This window comes from Acipenser ruthenus, chromosome 7, assembly GCF_902713425.1.
Source record: "Acipenser ruthenus chromosome 7, fAciRut3.2 maternal haplotype, whole genome shotgun sequence".
In the NCBI taxonomy this organism is placed as follows: domain Eukaryota; kingdom Metazoa; phylum Chordata; class Actinopteri; order Acipenseriformes; family Acipenseridae; genus Acipenser; species Acipenser ruthenus.
This window is the reverse complement of record NC_081195.1, coordinates 8,166,193-8,185,825: the sequence shown is the minus strand read 5'-3', so window position 1 is coordinate 8,185,825 and position 19,633 is coordinate 8,166,193. Positions and strand designations below refer to the sequence as shown.

Below are 19,633 nucleotides of genomic sequence, written 5' to 3'. Positions count from 1 at the left end.
CCAGACTCAGAGCTCCTCACAGAGACTGCCCAGACGAGACCCTCTCCCTTCACCCAGCCCTCCTCATCCACACAGCTTGCATTACCCAGACTCAGAGCTCCTCACAGGGACTGCCCAGGCGAGACCCTCTCCCTTCACCCAGCCCTCCTCATCCACACAGCTTGCATTACCCAGACTCAGAGCTCCTCACAGAGACTGCCCAGGCGAGACCCTCTCCCTTCACCCAGCCCTCCTCATCCACACAGCTTGCATTTCCCAGACTCAGAGCTCCTCACAGGGACTGCCCAGGTGAGATCCGCTCCCTTCACCCAGCCCTCCTCATCCACACAGCTTGCATCTCCCAGACTCAGAGCTCCTCACAGGGACTGCCCAGGCGAGATCCGCTCCCTTCATCCAGCCCTCCTCATCCACACAGCTTGCAGGCTTGAGTCAAGGATGGAAATAAGACTCCTATTGCATAACAGTTTCATCCATTCCAGGTTTTACTAAGAGCTTGAATAGTCACAGTGCTATGCAATGGGAGTCTTATTTCCATCCCTGGTTGAGCTTAGGGAGCTGAACTCTGGTCCAGAAGGCTGCTGGTTCCAATGCAGCATTTTCACAAGAAATGTTTTCTTTTTCATATTACACAGGTTTGGAGTTGCATGCAGGCAAAGAGATGGGGTTAAGTCCTGTTTTGTAACTAGTTCAGACAGTGACCAACCTCACTCAGTCAACTGTTTAACTCCCAGTGTGTCTGTGGCACCAATTACGAATTTAAAATGAAAAAGAAGCAACTTTACACTTCCCACAAGCATCTACAAGAGTTTTCTTTTTTCTGGTTTGATAAAAAAAAAATTGGGTGCCTTTTTAAAATATTAAAATTAAAAAATTAAAAAATACCAATGACGATTTGGAGTAATAGCTCTGAGAATCTGGTCTGTAAGTTTTGACAAAAGTAGCCTACATCACTTCCTGTGTCACAGATAATAGGACCCCCTCTCCTGACCTCATGTCTTTCTAATACAAGCTCGGAGTATGAGTGTAAGACTCTATTATCTGTAACTCAAGGGAATGAACAATAGTGTTTGGGCGAGTGAACTATAGTGTTTTAGCTAGTGAACTATAGTGCTGTGGCTAGTGAACTACAGTGTATCATTGTATTTATACAAGCCTGCTGTATATGTCTTTGTCGATATTATAACCAAATCCCTTTCTTGTGTTTAGAGAAACAGGAGTAATGTATATAGAAATAAATGTCGGATTCACTGATGTCCCAGCTGGCCAGTTTCTTTCAATGCTGTTTTGAGATAAGATTACCCCGAGGATGAACCTAAACACTGATGATCTCCTCAGGCTGTCTCTTCTGAAATAAATACAAGGTCACTTTAGATAAATAAATACATGCAGGATGACTTTTGTTTCTCATTTTCCACTACTCAGATGAATCTAAACAAAACAAAAATAACAGCAAGCTGTATTTGGAGAGTATAAAAAAGAGCTTTAATATTCTGCCCAGTATGTGATGCTCGGAACAGAAAAACAATATGCAACGTGAACCTAAACCACAAGAAGAAGAATTAGTGTCAGTTAAGATTTCACACCCATACCAAGATCCTGTTTCATCCCTTCTCTGTCTCCCCCCCTCCCACACAGATAACCCCCATCTCCTGAACGCCTCGATCCAACCCGACCTGACCGCCAGTGCGGGCTCGTACCGGGGGCCCATGTACTCTCTGCAGGACTCGGGAGACAAGATCCCCATGACTACCTCCCCCCTGCTGGACCCCCTGCCCAGCCTGAAGATCAAGGTGTACAACTCCTCCACCGTCTCCTCTCTGGGGCTGTCCAACGGAGGGGGGCTGCAGGAGGGGGGGCCTATCAGCAAGGTACCCCTGGGGACCTACCCCGGGGGAGGGGGGCTGTCCCGGGATGGAGAGATCCTAAACCAGAAGAACAAGGCTCTCGGCTCCTCACAGCACCTCCACACCCTCCCCAGGGAGCCTGGGAACAGTGCCAGCGGGACGTTTGGCTGCCTAGGGGGGCGACTCATTATCCCCAACACAGGTCAGTCAGCACAGCACCATCCACTGCTATGTAGGATAATTTCCCTTAAAATTTCCCTTAAAAAAATTCCCATAGTAAAAGCACAGCAAAGTTTATTAAAACATAGTGAAAGCATGGTAAATCATAGGCAGGCATTTTAAAGCACAGAGAGGAATGTTAAAAAAAAAACATGGTAAACTGGTAAATGCATAGAATAACCATGGGAAAACAGCAAAATTACTGTGCCAGTTTACCAGGGTAAACTTTTATAAGGGCTATAGCAATGTTATAATGTAATTGTAGACACTGATATTGATGTGGTACAGCCACATTTATTTTGAATCTGGTGGTTTGTATCTGCTGGTAATTACATCATTATAAGATTGTATTGTACAGCACCATGTACTATATAGATTGTTTTCATTTACACTTTGTTAAAATAGGATTATCAAACACTTAATGTATTCCAAAATCCTTTGCTAAACGTGTATTTTACAGTTACAGTGCATTAATGCATGAGACAACAGTATCAACAAAATTATAAAATAATTGAATTTCTGATCAACTGAACCGCATACGATGAAAAAAGATACGCAACTGAACCTGCTCACTTCAAAACCAAATTATTGAAAAGAACAGATGTTTGGATATTTATTTGAGCTCTTCATCTTTCCCTCTTATTTCCCTTCACCCCTATCCCTATACATATATCCCCCTCCCTGTCTCCCAGGTGTCAGTCTGCTGGTTCCTCAGGGCACAATCCCGCAGGGGAAGTTCTACGAGATGTACCTCATCATAAACAAGCGCGACAACACAACGTGAGCACTGCAGGGGGCGCTGTTCTAACAATAACAGTACAGTACTCCCTCGATATTTCACGATTTGATTAATTCAGTTTGGCTATCTGATCACTAATTCACTGTTTTCAATAAAAGTTTTTTGATGTGTAAGACAAATAGTAAAGAAGGAGCACTGTACTAGTTAGCTTTGTTTTTGATAACGTATGCTGTCAACATTTCAGAAACCCATTCATTAGTAATTGCACATGCTGCTGGGGCTCCTGAAGCCTACCCCACTCCCCCCTCACTCCTCTCTCTCCTCTTGCCCCAGGCTCCCCTCGGAGGGCACACAGACTGTCCTGAGCCCCGTGGTGACGTGTGGTCCCACAGGGTTGCTGCTGTGCCGCCCGGTTGTCTTGAGTGTACCGCACTGTGCCGACCTGGCCTCCTCTGACTGGATGGTGAAGCTCAAGACACAGGCAGACAGCCACTGGGAGGTGAGTGGCACACAGTGTCCTCACACACAGGGGCGCTAGAGCTGGAACAATAACCTGTTATAGTAGGGACTCTGTAAAAGCACTACCGTGTGGAGTGCAGGATCAGTAATGCAATCAGCATCTTGCTGGTTTGAATCCCGGTTGGACCAAGTTGCCATTCTTGGCTGGGGGTCCATAGGAAACGCTGTATTGGCCCTTGCAAGTTACAAAGGGAAATCAGATGGGTATAGGTCACTTCACCACGCTTCAGTGACCCCTACTGGCTAGGCAGAGACTATCTGTCTTACTATATGAGCCTTGACATTTCCACCTCAGTGTTAAAACATGATCTTCTTCCTCTTCTTGTTTGTCACCAGGAGGTGGTAACACTGGATGAGGAAACTTTCAGCACACCCTGTTACTGCCAGTTGGGACCTCAATCCTGCCATGTGCTCCTGGACCAGCTGGGCACCTACAGCCTGGTGGGGGAATCCTACTCCAGCGCCGCTCTCAAGATCCTCCAGCTGGCCATCTTCGCACCCACTGCCTGCAGCTCCCTTGACTACAGCCTCAAAGTGTATTGCATAGAGGACACGCCTGATGCACTCAAGGTCGGTCTGTCTAATCAGTCTGTCTGCCATGGACCTTGAGTCTGTTTGTCTGTCTGTCTGTGTCAGTTAATGGCAAAGGCAGCTTTTCTTAGCTTCTCTCCGTCTGGGATAAAGGATAATCTGAAAACATTGTGTAAACATCATATAGACTACATGTAATAGAGAGATTGGTCGCCATGGCTGGTTGCAAGGTATGGAGTTAGTTAAGCAACTTCAAAATCAGCGTTGATATTATTTACACATACAGTGATGCCCATAAGTACTGACAAACCCTGTGGTTTCTAATTCTCAATCCGTCAATTAGATGTCTTAGTGTCATAGATATCTTCTGTGGAGTTTAACCGTGTTCCTGTCTGTCTGTGTGTGCAGGAGATCCTGGAGCTCGAACGGAACCAGGGAGGGTACCTGCTGGAGGAACCCAAGCCTCTGCTCTTCAAAGACAGTTACCACAACCTGCGACTCTCCATCCATGACATCCCTCACTCCCTGTGGAAGAGCAAGCTGCTGGCCAAATACCAGGTGATTATTATATATTCTTAACTTATTATATATTCTTGGACAGAGGGGAGGTGACACTTCTTCACACAAAGAGTGGTGAGGGTATGGAAGGGTTACAAAGGGTTACAAAGGGTTACCCAGGGTTACAAGCTATGTTGTTGATGCTGAATCACTGGAATCCTCTAAGACACGACTTGAGCTCCAACTGATTCTGAATGTTTGCGGAATGGACACGTATCAAATAAACTAGCAAATGAGATTCGGAAACTATATATTTCCTTTTGGAATGATGTCTTTGAGGATGATCCGACCTAAAAAAATAAATATTGTGTTTTTTCATCCTTCGTATTTGGTTTTCATTTGCATTTCCTGACAAAATACATGCACAATCGTCTACACACCATTGAGTGGGAAAGTCGAATTCAGCCACAAATTCCATCTTCCTATCAGCTTCTGAACAATCTGATGCTGAAATATTGTCTGGCATTATTTCGGACGTTCCCTGTGTACAGTCACACGGTGTTGCTGAGGAAAATTAGAATTGAAACTGTTAATGACACAACATCGATATTCAACAACGAAAGCGCACATGATGCATAATTTAATATACGGTGTAAGGTTCCATTATAATAACATTCGTGGTTCCAGTTCAGCCTGTAAATCCCCCAGTTTGTGGCAGTGGAACGGTATGTTTTTCTTTCCGTTTGTAGATTTTTGCTTGCCATTGTAACTGTGTCTGTTTTTGTTATTTCTGTATACCCCAAGGTGTCTGATAACAAAAACACCCAAACAGACACAGTTACAATGACAAGCAGTGTCATTGCCTTTCAAGCGACACTGCCTTTCAAAACAAGCCCAACCCATTTCAGAGGGAGGGGAGTGGGGGTGTTTATACCAATTCCATATTTTCTTTTAGTAGTTCTAGGGTTTTATTTTTAGTAATTCTAGTTTTTCTTAGTTAAACTGGTGGGGTTAGGATGATTCTAAAATTCTAATGACGTGCATATGCATTGACACCAGTCAATCATGCAACCCGCGACCCTCAAAAAATTAAAGCAACGTTTTAAAAATACAAACAGATAATACTTATTATAAGCGGACTTGGCAACTGATGGCAAGCAAAAATCTACAAGTGAAAAGAAACTCATTCTGAAAGGAAATATATAGTTTCCGAATCTCATTTGCTAGTTTATTTGATACGTGTCCATTCTGCAAACATTCAGAATCAGTTGGAGTTATATCTAAGACTTTGGGCACAGTGCTGCAATAATTGTGGGTAGGTCCCTTCATTAGTTGGAAATGAGAACAGCTATGTCTTGGTTTCCTTTTCCCGCAACCACTTACATAGCACAGGGTTTTGTTTTTTTTTGGTTGTTTTGTTTTTATTGAATGCATCATTAATCATAATAATACATCAAAATACAACATACGAAGGAAACGTGTACAGTGTGAAAGATGTCTACTACACAAAACAAAAGCAGGTACAAGTTCCTTCCTTATGGAAAATTAGACGGACCATGTTTGTCACACAGACTAGTGTGTTTCCACATGGAGGTAATATAGCTGGGACAACGCTTCATTGGGCACACGCCGGTACATGTGAGGGTACATGCGGAATCATGATTTTTGTCTCAGAAGAGATGCTCGAGAACAATGATTTTGGACATAGCAGTGTGGCATTATGCAGATGTTTGGGCGCATACGGATTATTATACAATGACCAAATACATTCGGAACAGCCAGGTGGGATAGTTTATGTTGTAGTGCTGATGTACCCTTTAAAGCTTCCTTATGAGTCATTAGTTCCCCATAATGTGTCAAGACCGCGGGAGTCTTGGAATACATTCTGCCTCTGTTCTGATCTCTGTGAGCCCTGCAGCCACTGAGAATCAGACAAGAGTCCTAATCTGATTACAGGTTTAAAAATAAAAACAAGCAAGAGGTTTCATTTCAAAGTAGCAACCAGAAAAAAAACTAGACTAAACAAATACATAAATAAATAAACGATTCCTAAGCTGAGGATTTAAAAAATAATAATAATAATCCAATAGAATACATTGAGTTTTAAAATCTGATATTTAGTGAGGCTTGGAGAAAATGCACCTTCTTTTAATCATTTGGATGTGATAAAATGATTACTGCCAAATAATGATAATTATAATCCTAAAAATAACTACAGATCTAATCATCTTATGCCATGTTAAGGTGTTAATAGGATTGGGACAACATGTCACATTCAGTGCTTGCCACATGAATATTTATTTGTAGAACTGAATTCAACAGCTCATTAAACATTCATTAAACATGGTAGTTGTGAAGCTTGAATCACGCATTGCAGAAATACTTAGAACTGTGAGTGAACTAGTCGATTAAAATTGATGTCCAACTCCATGTGAAAAAAAAAAGTTATTAGAAAGGGTCAGGCCTCAAGACTTCTTCTTCTTGGCTTGTGATCTGCTCAGATCTCAGAAAGCTAAGCAGCAGCAGCAGCAGCAGGGTCATGGCTGGCCAGTACTTATTATTTTTCTTGGATTGTGATCTGCTCAGATTTCTTTCATCCACTCCTTCCCTCCTTTCCACTTTAATCAACCAATACCTGTATATTAGGTGTCTGGAATGTTGTTGCTGCTTATTTACTCAGATGCTTCAAGAGCTGCCTGGATGCGCAATTCTGGGATCAATCAGTGACTAGGCACCGGATGAGCATAAGAAAAGATCAGAACTTCCCTTATATTCTACAATGCCCCATTGATAGAGAGTTTGGGAGAGTCTGGATTAAAGCATGTTTTCTTTTCTCTCCTGCAGGAGATCCCTTTCTATCACATCTGGAGTGGCAGCCAGCGCGCCCTGCACTGCACTTTCAACCTGGAAAGACACAGCCTGGCATCCACCGAGCTCACCTGCAAGATCTGTGTACGCCAGGTGGAGGGAGAGGGACAGATCTTCCAGCTGCACACCTTCATCCAGGAGGTATGGAAAGAGAGAGAACAGGGAAGGGGGGGTGTGGCAGAGAGAGGAAGAAGGGAGATATGGAGAAGGGCAGAAGTGATGAGATCTGACCAGTGTTTAGAGGTAGAGGCAATCATTAAAAAAGAAGATGACCCCGAAGATGCTAGTGCTGGTTCATGTTCACCGTAACATCGCTGCATTGATGAACAATTCTAGGGACAAGCTGTACAGCATGTGGCGATGCTGTCGATGGAATAAATGTGATGTTTATTTAATATATTTGATCAAACCGTTCATTTTGATTTATTTTGAGTTATTTCTGACTCTTGGTTTTCGTTTTGTTATTTCAGAACGTGACACCGTTTAACCCCTTCCCCGCCACGGACAGTGACCCTTGCCCCCACACTCAGGTGGGGCCCTATGCCTTCAGGATACCCTCGTCCATCCGATATAAGATCTGCAGCAGCCTGGACGCACCCACCTCGCGGGGCAACGACTGGAGATTGCTGGCACACAATCTGGGCTTCGACAGGTAAAGGCAGGCTTGCCCGCTCCTTTTGATTCCTCTCTGAAAATTATCTTTTGCCTGTAAGATTGCTTCAAAACAGGGCCCAGGGCAACTGAAGGGATGAACTTATACCTCAGTCCATCATAAACTTCCTTGGTTTCAAAACTGATAGTTATATGTTGGTGTAAAACTGAACAGGATTGTGGGGCAGTGGGACACTTTTGCTTGTAGGAAAAGTAGTGATGAAAGTATTTAAGGATGTGTACAGCACTAACCGACTTCCCACTTCCTCCCTCCCCTCTCTCTCCTGCTCCCCCTCTCTCTTTCTCTCCCCTTTTCTCTCCCTCTCCCTCACCTGCTCTCTTTCCAGGTACCTGAATTACTTTGCCACCAAGTCAAGCCCCACAGGTGTGCTGTTGGACCTGTGGGAGGCCTGTCACCATGACGACGCGGACCTCAACTCGCTGGCAAGCGCACTCGAGGAGATGGGCAAGAGCGAGGTACTGATGGTCATGGCAACCGAGGGCGACTGCTGAGGAGGGGAGGAGCTACAAACTCACAGGGCAAGACCACTCAGAATAGAGGAGGAGAAGCAAAACCCCACCACACAGCCACGGTGCATTTCACGAATCACAAGGCAAGATACAGGCGCGCAAAAGACACGAAGCATAATGATACAGAAACGACAACATCGCTACACACTAAAGACACAATAAGCACTGGGATATGAATGGAAATGGAAATCCCAGCATGCAGAAAAGCTTGGTGTATATTATAATACACGGGTCAGGATATAAACTGAGCTGAGCTACAGTCTTCATGCGTATCGCCATACGCAGGTCAAATTAGGATGGGTTTTAGATGATCGTTAATGCTCATTATTGAAATGCTAGAGAAAACTTCTAAAAGTGTGTGTTAAAGGAATTCACACCTGACAGTCTGAAGAAGTTGTCTGCAATTGACTTGGAGTGCTTGCCTTTCTCTCTCGATGTTTTTGGTGGATCTCAGATCGCTATGCAGCATTGTGTGATTCAGTGTACCGCTGTGTGTAACGGCATTGTATGATGATATGTATCGTGTGATTAATTATTGTGGGTGGTCGCATCTTGACGAATCAATGACTCTTTGACCTCTGCCCATTGTCTTGTGTGGCTTCAGCGATCCTGGGTGGGAGGGTGGGGGGTGGATGGGGGTTTGTGGGGGGGGGGGGGGGGGGATGGGGGCTGTGGGGGGGGTGGTGGATCCATGGAATCCAGTCGACCAGTGTTTCTGCCATCCCAAACTGGGAGCTCAGCACCTAACAGTTGCCTTAGACTCTTCTAGCAGTTTACACCAATAGGGTGTCAGTTAATGTCACATTTAAAAAACAAATACAATTGGGGGGTGGGCTAGGGTGATAATTCTGTGAAGACGATCTAGACTGTATTAAACTGATTCCTTCATTCTTAGTTTATTTAAAATAATACAAAATAAAACAAAATCTCCAAATACAACCACATCATTGCAGTGGGATCCTAAAAGTGGCACACAGTGGCTGTGAGTTATCGAAACTGTTTAAGAAACTGGAGATCTTCTTAAAGGCTTTCATTTTCTCAAGAAACTCAAAATTGGATGATTTGAGAGATGAAGTACGAGCAGTGCAACTGCTGTATTGTGCAATGTACAGTACTCTGCGGCTTTAGGTTAGCTATTAGGGACATAGGGTCATTCCAGCCCGAGTGGATCAAATTATTGGGTAGATGTTCCCTCCATTAGTAATCATGACACGTAAAACACATGTGATTGAGAAACTGGTGTCAGGGCAGCTGCACTGTGTGAGTCAATGAGCATGAAAAAGAAGAACTGTGAAACTCAAGCAGCCACACATATGGTGAGAAAGTGTGTGAATAAATAATGTTCTTATCATCCTAAAACAGGTTCAAGGGCTTTCCATGAAAAATAATGAATTGATGTAAGAGACGTGATAGGTAACCCCCCCCCAGGTGCATCTGAGCTGGAATGATAAGCCCATAGAGGAGTTAGCTCCAGTGAATAGCACGTGTATTGAAGTGAATTCAGAGTTATCCCAACCCTGATCCTCAAGTGTTGTTCCAGTCCAGGCTTTTCCTCCAACACAACACTAAACCCAGTGCCCACTGTCTGTCTGACGAAGTATCCATACAGCACTCCTAAATGTTTATCCATAACTTCAAAAACAGGATAAATTATTATCAGTCAAGCAGACAAAACGATGAATGCACTAGCCGAAATGTTTTGTCTCCTCCTCCTTGACTTTGGTGTCCAGCAGAGACCTTAGGGGCATGAAAATCCAAACTCAAATGACCTAGAAGGACCGCAATTCAGAGTTGGACTGCCTTGTTGTAAAGAATTAGTAAACTACGGAAAGCCTCATACTTCAGGTATAAAATCCAGATAATCTAGACCCCCCCTCTCTCTTTCTCTCTCCCTCCTTCTTTCTCTATCTTGCTATCTCTCTCTCTCTCTCTCTCTCTCTCTCCCTCTCTCTCTCCCTCTCTCTCGCTGTACCTTTGGTAAGATAAGCTTTGGACAACTTCGAAACCATTAAGAGTTTCCTAGGAAACGAGATTTTAAGTTATTATCCAGATTGTTGGATTATTTTGTGTTTTGATCTGTTACTTGGCTTCTGTTTTTTTTTTTTTTTTTACTTGTTTGTTTTTAAAAATCAAACAAAATAAGAGCCCAAACTGACAGTTAGCACACTAGTGGCACAGCCCTGTTTTGTAACCATAAAAAAACAACTTGATCCATGATCTTTTTCAGTGTGAATTTCATCTAAATGGCCTCAGAACATCCGATATCATTGCGATTCTGTTTCCTCCATCGTTTATTCTGAGAGCTCCATCAGCACTAATTCTTTCTAATTCCAGCACTAAGTCTTTACTCTCTCAGGAACAGGAACGTTCCTTCCTTACTATTTGCAATGAATGGGTGTCAGAACCGACATGCAGAGCATAATGCTATTTTTTGTTTTGTTTTAATCTGCTGTTGTTTATAAGCCCCTAGTCTTTCACTAGATTACATCATCCTGGTGCAGGCTCTGTGTGTGAGTGCATGTAACAAGCACCACAGGGAATGCCCAGCCAGGAGTCCTGGTCTTTGCAGTGTCAATGGAGCTGATCCTGTCTTTCTAACCTGGATTCAATGAGTTAACTGTTTGATTCTTTATTTTATAATGGTTACAACATCACACACCTTAAGGCTGCGCTGAGACAACCCAGTGTATTTTGAATGAAAAAATTATTTGGAAATTATAATTTAACAAAACATTTGCATGGAAAATTCTAGAACATACAAGTAATGAGCTGAAACATCCACAATGTTCAGTATCGTTTTGAGAGAATAAAAAGGAAACACACATCAGACAAGTAACGAACTGCATATCTGTGACACGTTGGCAGAGAAATATACTGTAGTGAGAAAACCCCCAAAAACAAACAACTACAGGGACTATCGATCATTATCACAATCTTATTATTATTATTATTATTATTATTATTATTATTATTATTATTATTATTGTTAATTTTATTATTACCATGATTATTATTATTGTTATTATGATTATGATCATCATCACCATTATTATTATTATTATTATTATTATTATTATTATTATTATTATTATTATTATTATTATTGAAAAGTGTTTAGCTCGTGAAACAGAAAACCAAAACGGAAGCGGTATCTTTCCACTTTGGAATAAGCTCAGTAACAACAACTCATATGCATGTTTCTAATTTGAGAATCGTATTGTTTTTTTTTTAATGACATTTTCCTTATATAAGTACTATGCAAGTACAAATGATTAATCGACTTAGAACTGCTTTACTGTACTGAGGGGATGTACACAATAGTCGTCTTCTTATTCTTTTGTGGAAGTGACTGTACGTTTCATTGAGTGGCGCCATACAACTGAGAAGCAGTCTAAATAAAGCGCTGAAGTATGTATTTGTTGAATCTCCCATACTGCGAAACTGTTGAAGTATTTTTTCTGTTAAAATAAAGGAAATGTCCTTTGTTTGACTAAGTGCAGATATACAGTTTGCCCCACTGTATCAATGTATAAGCCTAGTTCAGAGCACAATTATACGAATTACATAAAAGTATTGAGAGATTGCCTCCCTGTTGTCTGTAATCCCACTTCTAACACCAGTGTAATGTTTTCTAATTCTGTTGAATTGCACAGGGGTCTTGGAATTTGAACTTCCAATCCTCTGGCTCCACAGCAAGGACTGAGACATAGTTATTATTTGGCTGCTATTTGAAACAGGCACAGCACAAAGGCAAGAGCAATTTCAAAAGGAATTGGAGAGTTGTGAAGGTATGAAGCTAGCAGAACACAAGCTGCTGGAAGGAGCTTGCTGTTGCTTATTTTATACCGTTTCAATGATTTTAATGCTCTCAAGAGTGGCGTTGCCTTTGCATTTTTTCCTTTGTTTTCAGTCTGCCTCCCCTCTTGGCTCCAGTACCCCTTACGTAAACCTCCTTTTTTGAGATTTGTAAGCAATAGAATATGCCATAAACAGTCAGCACCTCTTTTTAAAATGAATAATGTAAAGAGAAAAAAAGTGTTTGTTTTATTCTGTACATTACCGATTGTAAATAAACGTTTAGCCTTCTTATTGTAACAAAAATAATTTTTATGCAATAAATTATATTTCCTAGTTTAACAAGAAGCATGTGTGCTGTGTTTCTGTGAGTGTCATAGACTGAAATGAACACACTGTTTGTGCCAATTGTATGCAATGAACCTGTGGTTGCAGTTAAAGGGTTAACAATGTCATCTCAGGATGACACACTCAATGCTAGAAGACACATTCTGTACACCATAAAGCACTGTATTTACATTGTACTTATGCTTATAACTTGTTGTTAATGTATGGAGTCCCATCTTCGCAATCACAGAATTGTGTGTTGTGCACTAGTAACTATGATTAAATGGAAACTTCCGCATAACTGCGTTTCATCAATGTACCTGACTTTGTATTCTGTATTCTAAAGCAATGAATTCAGATTTCTCCCACTAATTGAAACAGGTAAGTTCATGGTGTTTTTGAATGAAATAAATCAAAATATATAACTTTGTAAATTTGATGTAATAATTGCAAATGTTGATTTGTTTTAAAAAAATTCCCAAGTTAAGATCTGCTGTATACGAGAAGGAGCTGATACTCACAGCCTCTGCCAGGGCGTCTCCTCTAGCTGACTGGGTAGCTGGAGTTTCATGCTGTACATTCTTATATTTCCCTGCCCTTATCGCAGCAATTCTTGTTCCACACCCTCCCTGCTAAAGAGAGACAACTGCTGTGGATGTTTTCAGCAAAATCCCTCTGCCTACTACAGGAATCCTACACCTGACACCACTGTAATAGTTTTTAACTTCTGTTCCCAAGCACAGCAATCTTGGAACTTCCAAAACCCTCTGTCCCTGCAGCAAGGACTGGATCAGGTTAGTTACAGGAACCTGTTGGCACTGGCAACACTAGTACTGGAAGGGGACAGAGAGCAGCCTGAAAGACCCACTTAATTCAAACAGCAGCACTCCATATAAAAAACAAAATGATCGATGATCCCTGTTGAAAGCATCAGGTACAGATCAATAATGTACTGTAGTGCTGACATTACTTTTGCGTGTGCATTTAATCAACTGCGGTACGGCAATAAGCCTCTGAAGAGTGCAGCTGGAAGTATGCAGCTGGAAGATGAGAGAGCTCAAACCATGAGGCAAGAATCTTGCCAATCCGCTAAAGCAACACTAATCTAGTTGCAAACTCATTTAAAGCATGTAGAGCAAACTGAATAATTACAGTAAATCACACCTCACATGAATTTTTGTCATTCTGTAAAGCTTGCATTTTTTATGCTAAACATGTATTTGATGCTCTATAAATAAATAACTCATGCTTAGAGTGGCATCTTTTGTTGCTTATGCAATGCAGAATGGTGTAGTCCCTGTACAGTAGGATTACATTTTAATAAAAAAAGCACCAAACATTATTATGATGATGATGATGATGATGATGATGATGATGATGATGATGATGAAGAAGATGAATTCATACTTTTGGTGTCAGTTTATTTATTTTTTTGGGTGGGGTTACAGCACAGAGGTATGGTTAAGCATATTAGTGAACCAGGGTAAACTACGGTAAATGCTTTAGTACGACCACGAGAAAAAGCTGGTAAACTTTTATAAGGGGAACAGCGACATAAAACAAGCAGATTGCCTGATTTAAACAGAAGTGCTGTCTTTTCTATTGAATCCAGATTGAGCAATTGACAACAGTTTCTAACTGAGAAATCTCACAGCTGTCTCTCATTATTCCTTTCTGACCTTCCACAGCAGACACAGAGAGTTCAATATATACTGTATTCTGCCAGGGAGCTGCTGATTATTATAGATTGTTCACAATATAAAGAAGTTAAAAGAACTTAATAAATCAGATGGTTAAAGATTTCAGCAATGCATTTATATAAAAAAACAAAAGGTTCCACAAATGTGGATGCCTTTATCCCCCCTTCGTGTAATATATATTGTAAGTGTTCTCTTTTTTTGGAATAGATTACTCTATCGATTCTGCACTACCACTCTTTTAAGAGATGTTTTTTATGTGGAAATACAATAACCATGCTGATGATGATGGACAATGTGGCCGCGGGGCTTTTTAGAGGGGGAGTAATGTGAGAACTAGGAGATAATAACTCCCTTTTTTTATTGTTTGTGAAATATAGGAGAGGGAGAGAGGGGGGTTGGGGTGGAGAGAGAGAGAGAGAGAGAGAGAGAAAGAGAGAGAGAGAGAGGGATCAAGAGAGGGAGGGAGAGACCTCACTAATGTTGTTTTGAAAATAAACTCCTATCTATTTCTAAAAACAGTCTAAATCAGGCAGCAAATTTGATATAATTAATCAAAACAGTCCTTAAAATAGTTATTGGAGTTTTGTGCACAGGGCCCTATATTGCACCAGTGTGGGAGGCAGAGAGAGGGGGGAGGGAGAGAAAGAGAAAAGGGGAGAGGGGAGAGAAAGAGAGAGGGGGAGGAAGAGAGAGAGGGAGAGGAAGAGAGTGGGGGAGGGATACAGAGAGAGGAGAGTGAAAGAAAAGGCTTTCTTTTAGCCTCTGGAATGAAATCATCTCTAAATATTGTCTGGGGGAGATTTCAGGCTGCTTCCCTGCAAATAGGATTGAGTGGAATGGTTAACCTGTTTTAATGATACCCCTGCTTTGTGTAAAAAGCAGAGTAATGTAATGCACACCTTACTGGTGCTTCCAGTAAACCAGTTAGGAAATGCAAGGCCATTTCAATAAAATTCGATCCTTTTTTTATTTTTATTATTATTGCACTTCAAAATGTATAAATACGCTTTCCTTTTTTTATTTCAATGTTTTTTTTATCCACGCTGGCTTCATGTAATACCAGAGAGCTTAGCGCCCCCTGCTGAAACTAAGAGGTGCTCTACATTTGGCATGCAGCTCCTGTGCTCTCAGCCTCGCACCCCAGTGAACACTCGTGTAATCCACATCCCAAACACACACCTCCACTCAATTCAGTGGTACAATTGCCAGTCTCTGCTTGTAGGAAAACACCTGTTGATTATACAAAACAAACGACAGCTGTGTTAAAGATAACTGATGTTTTATTTTTGTTTTTTTGTTTTTCTGGCGATTTGTGCAGCGTTATCATTAAATAATTGCACACACATGTATCATTGCTACAAGAGCTGCACAAATTATTCGATTACCAGATAAGCTCTCCACAGATGACGGTCATCTGTGTTGACTGGGCTAACTTACCATTCCAAGTGAAACAAGGCTAGAAACAGCTGCTGAGATGATGAAAATCAGCCACCATCACAAACCCAAGCAGTTGTTTCTTCACCTGTTTCACTTGCAATGGTAAATTACCCCAATCAACAGCGATGACCCCCACCTGATTGTCAGCACCTGATTCGAGTGGCGAGCTCAACCTGAATAGTACATTGATTGGTTTGAGCAGCAGCACTGTCTGCAATAAGGATGTCATAATTACCATTGAAGGCTGGGGTTAGTAGTTTATAGCATCAACTATCTTCAAGGGGACATTTTTCCAACTTGATCCTCAAATAAATAGCTGGACATGCCCCCCCTCTCCCCTCTCTTTCTCTCAGATAGACACGCACAAGGACAATCGGCTCTGCCTGCAGCTGATTTCCTAAGTGACTGGAAGCACACAACGAATATAAGAGCATTTACTGTACAGCAGTTCAATGAATCCAATAACCACACAGACTCCCGTGCCTCAATGAATTACCTTGATGTTACTGCATTTGATTAGTGTCGACCTGAGACAGGAGGGAAGAAACAGAAAGGGAGAGAAAAGGAGAGAGGGAAAGAGGAAAGCGAGACACGTAAGGAGGAAATAAAGAGGGGATGGTGGGATTGGGAGAGAAAAGGGGAAAGAGAGAATCAAAGAGAGACCGCTGCAGGTTTAATCAGCTTATGCTTTTTTTTTAAGGTCTCAAGAAGATGTAATTCTCCCTTGAAATCTCATTTTCCCAGGACCCCTTTCTCCTTCTCTCTCTTCCTTCTGCTCGGGGCGATAGAGGCCTCGGAGTGATTTCCAAGTGACCTAACGAGATTGGAGCTGCGGTGTCTTCCTCCTGTCTGCGAGCTGAACGTGGTTCTCAGAGGGCTTAAGGGTTTCAGAAGAATTCAAACAGAGAGCTGCCCTGGTGTCTGCAGTCAATTCAACCCAGTGTGTGCTCGCCTTACATATGGTTACTCAGGGTGTGAAATCCTCAACAAAACAGTGCACAGCTGGGTGTAAGCATTTTAAAAATTGAGACAATTTGACTGCCAATGAATAAATACTTTAAAAACGTATACATATTGGTACACAATACATTTATAAATATAAAATAAGCTATAAAAAATAACTGATCAATTATAACCAATTCACCATAAACAAAGCAGCTGAAAATACTGGAAGCTTTGTACCCTCTGCTTGTATCACTCAGTCATGTACTGTAATATTACACTTAAACCTTAAATAACAAGCATTAAGAAATATTACACTATGCAGTAACTGCTGTAGAGAGGGAGTTTTGTTTCAAGATATCCCAGAAAAATGATGATGTTATAAAAAATGGTATAAAAAAACTGTGCTATGAAAAAATGATTCAAAAGGTCAAATAATGCACAATAGGGGCTAAAATACCCCTCAAATGTATTATATAAGAGGCACTGCTACTACTAATGATGTACTTGCCAATTTAATCTCCATAGTATTCTCTGAAATCATCTCCATACTTTCCAGACCCTGGGTACTCACCTACAACAGGACCTGGCCATGCTACAATAATAGCCTTGGATTAGAACATTTTCCTGCTGTTTCTTTTATTTGTTTTGTACTTATCTTCCAGTAATATGTTCTGTGTGCTTCTCTGTTGTGTTTCTGTGTAGATTAATTACCATGACCTGTTCCAGAATAAGATTTTACAGGCAGAAACGGTATAAAATTACTTTTTTTATTTTTTGATTTTATCCCTGGTATTGTGGTTTCTGCACAAGAAGCAAAGTGGCAAAATACACATTTTCATAAAGTAATATCATTACTGTGGTTTACTTCTGCCTTTTAGATGTGCGCGCAAGTGAAAACTCACATTTAACTTAAATAAACTCTTCAATATGTTTTAGAAAAGGGGGCATTGCACAAAGAAAAAACACCTTTCGTTTATTACAGTCCTCATAACAGAAAATACTAGGATCACAACAAAACAAAACGTTGATCACTATGATTAATATGTACCTTGCAAGTTGGGCCCGTGTTTGAAAAGCGTGAAGCACACCTCCACCTGTATCATGATTCTGACTCGCTTACCAAATCTGAAGCAGCACTTTGATACTGTGTTTTATGTTACTGTTAATCCCTGCTGTCCAGTGGCACTGGGACATTTTTTAAAGTGGTGGTGCTGAAAGCCATTGAACAAAACTGTAACCCCTGTGTATGATGGAATCCATGCAAATGCCGCACCCCCAGCACCCCTAGTTCCAGCGCCCCTGCTACTGTCCCACACATCACTTTGCCATATTTATCACTCACGTGGATTTTTGCCTTCAAATTCATGTGCAGCAATGTTCGTTTCGAATATTTCAGATAGCTTCTCTGCCACACTAAAGAAAATAATAATTACTTCATAATAATGACAATTACTCTGTACCGCTTTTTTCACGATGCACTGCTAAAGTCTTCTCTCGCTGATCAACGAATGAGCACTGACACAAATGAAATGGGCGGAGATTCCAAATCCAAAGTATAAAATACAATAAATCAAGAATCACAAGATCTTTAATTAATCAATGAATCAATCTTTATTTTATACAGCACCTTTCATAGTGGACGACCATCACAAAGCGCTTTACAAGATGCAGTAACAACAAGGAAATCCATAATACTTTAAATACAGAGAAATGCATAATACATGAATGCAGTGAAAAATGCATAATACATGACATAGTAGCATAATACATGAAATAGTAGCAACAACACAGCAGCTAATAGCAGATATCAGGCTTAAAGAGCATGGGAAGCAAGAGAGAACTTTAAGCCAAGACATTGGGGTCCAATATTAATACTGTTGGTGCGCTGCTCAGATGTAAGAAAATGGAATGTAAAAGCTTGACTTGAACTCCTTTTACGCTCCCTTATAAAAGTGTACTGCAGTACGTCATGGACTTTTACTGCGAGTACCCACCCACGTCTTTGTTCGGTACAGTATTCTGATACAGTAGAGTGCATGGTATACTTTCAAACTGCAGTGAGACAACAGGACCACAAGAGGGCAACAACGCACAAAGAAAGACTAGTAAGCAAAAGCGCTATGGCCACTGTTAATCTTGGTGCCACAGACTCACTGAGCTGCTTATTTAACATTTTATTAACTCATATTTTTTTTGTTTTTCACCTATCATATATATATATATATATATATATATATATATATATACACACACACAGTACTGTGCAAAAGTTTTAGGCAGGTGTGAAAAAATGCTGTAAAGTAAGAATGCTTTCAAAAATAGACATGTTAATAGTTTATATTTATCAATTCACAAAATGCAAAGTGAGTGAACAGAAGAAAAATCTACATCAAATCAATATTTGGTGTGACCACCCTTTGCCTTCAAAACAGCATCAATTCTTCTAGGTACACTTGCACACAGTTTTTGAAGGAACTCGGCAGGTAGGTTGGCCCAAACATCTTGGAGAACTAACCACAGTTCTTCTGTGGATTTAGGCAGCCTCAGTTGCTTCTCTCTCATCATGTAATCCCAGACAGACTCGATAATGTCGAGATCAGGGCTCTGTGGGGGCCATACCATCACTTCCAGGACTCCTTGTTCTTCTTTACGCTGAAGATAGTTCTTAATGACTTTCGCTGTATGTTTGGGGTCGTTGTCATGCTGCAGAATAAATTTGGGGCCAATCAGATGCCTCCCTGATGGTATTGCATGATGGATAAGTATCTGCCTGTACTTCTCAGCATTGAGGAGACCATTAATTCTGACCAAATCCCCAACTCCATTTGCAGAAATGCAGCCCCAAACTTGCAAGGAACCTCCACCATGCTTCACTGTTGCCTGCAGACACTCATTCGTGTACCGCTCTCCAGCCCTTCGGCAAACAAACTGCCTTCTGCTACAATCAAATATTTCAAATTTTGACTCATCAGTCCAGAGCACCTGCTGCCATTTTTCTGCACCCCAGTTCCTGTGTTTTCGTGCATAGT

At 41.3% G+C, this 19,633-nt stretch overlaps 1 protein-coding gene across 3 annotated transcripts in view; it reads left to right on the top strand.

Moving 5' to 3' along the window:
- The window catches only part of LOC117415004 (netrin receptor UNC5B-b-like), a 58,374-nt gene extending 49,360 nt beyond the window's left edge, over positions 1–9,014 (top strand). For all 3 annotated transcript variants that reach the window (XM_059026268.1, XM_059026267.1, XM_059026269.1), the window contains 8 exons: positions 1,636–2,046; positions 2,756–2,843; positions 3,136–3,301; positions 3,658–3,891; positions 4,261–4,410; positions 7,195–7,359; positions 7,689–7,870; positions 8,217–9,014. In XM_059026268.1, coding sequence (XP_058882251.1) covers positions 1,636–2,046; positions 2,756–2,843; positions 3,136–3,301; positions 3,658–3,891; positions 4,261–4,410; positions 7,195–7,359; positions 7,689–7,870; positions 8,217–8,382 — 1,562 coding nt within the window. In that variant the 3' untranslated portion in view covers positions 8,383–9,014. The remainder of the gene's footprint in view (positions 1–1,635; positions 2,047–2,755; positions 2,844–3,135; positions 3,302–3,657; positions 3,892–4,260; positions 4,411–7,194; positions 7,360–7,688; positions 7,871–8,216) is intronic.
- Positions 9,015–19,633: the final 10,619 nt, after the last annotated feature.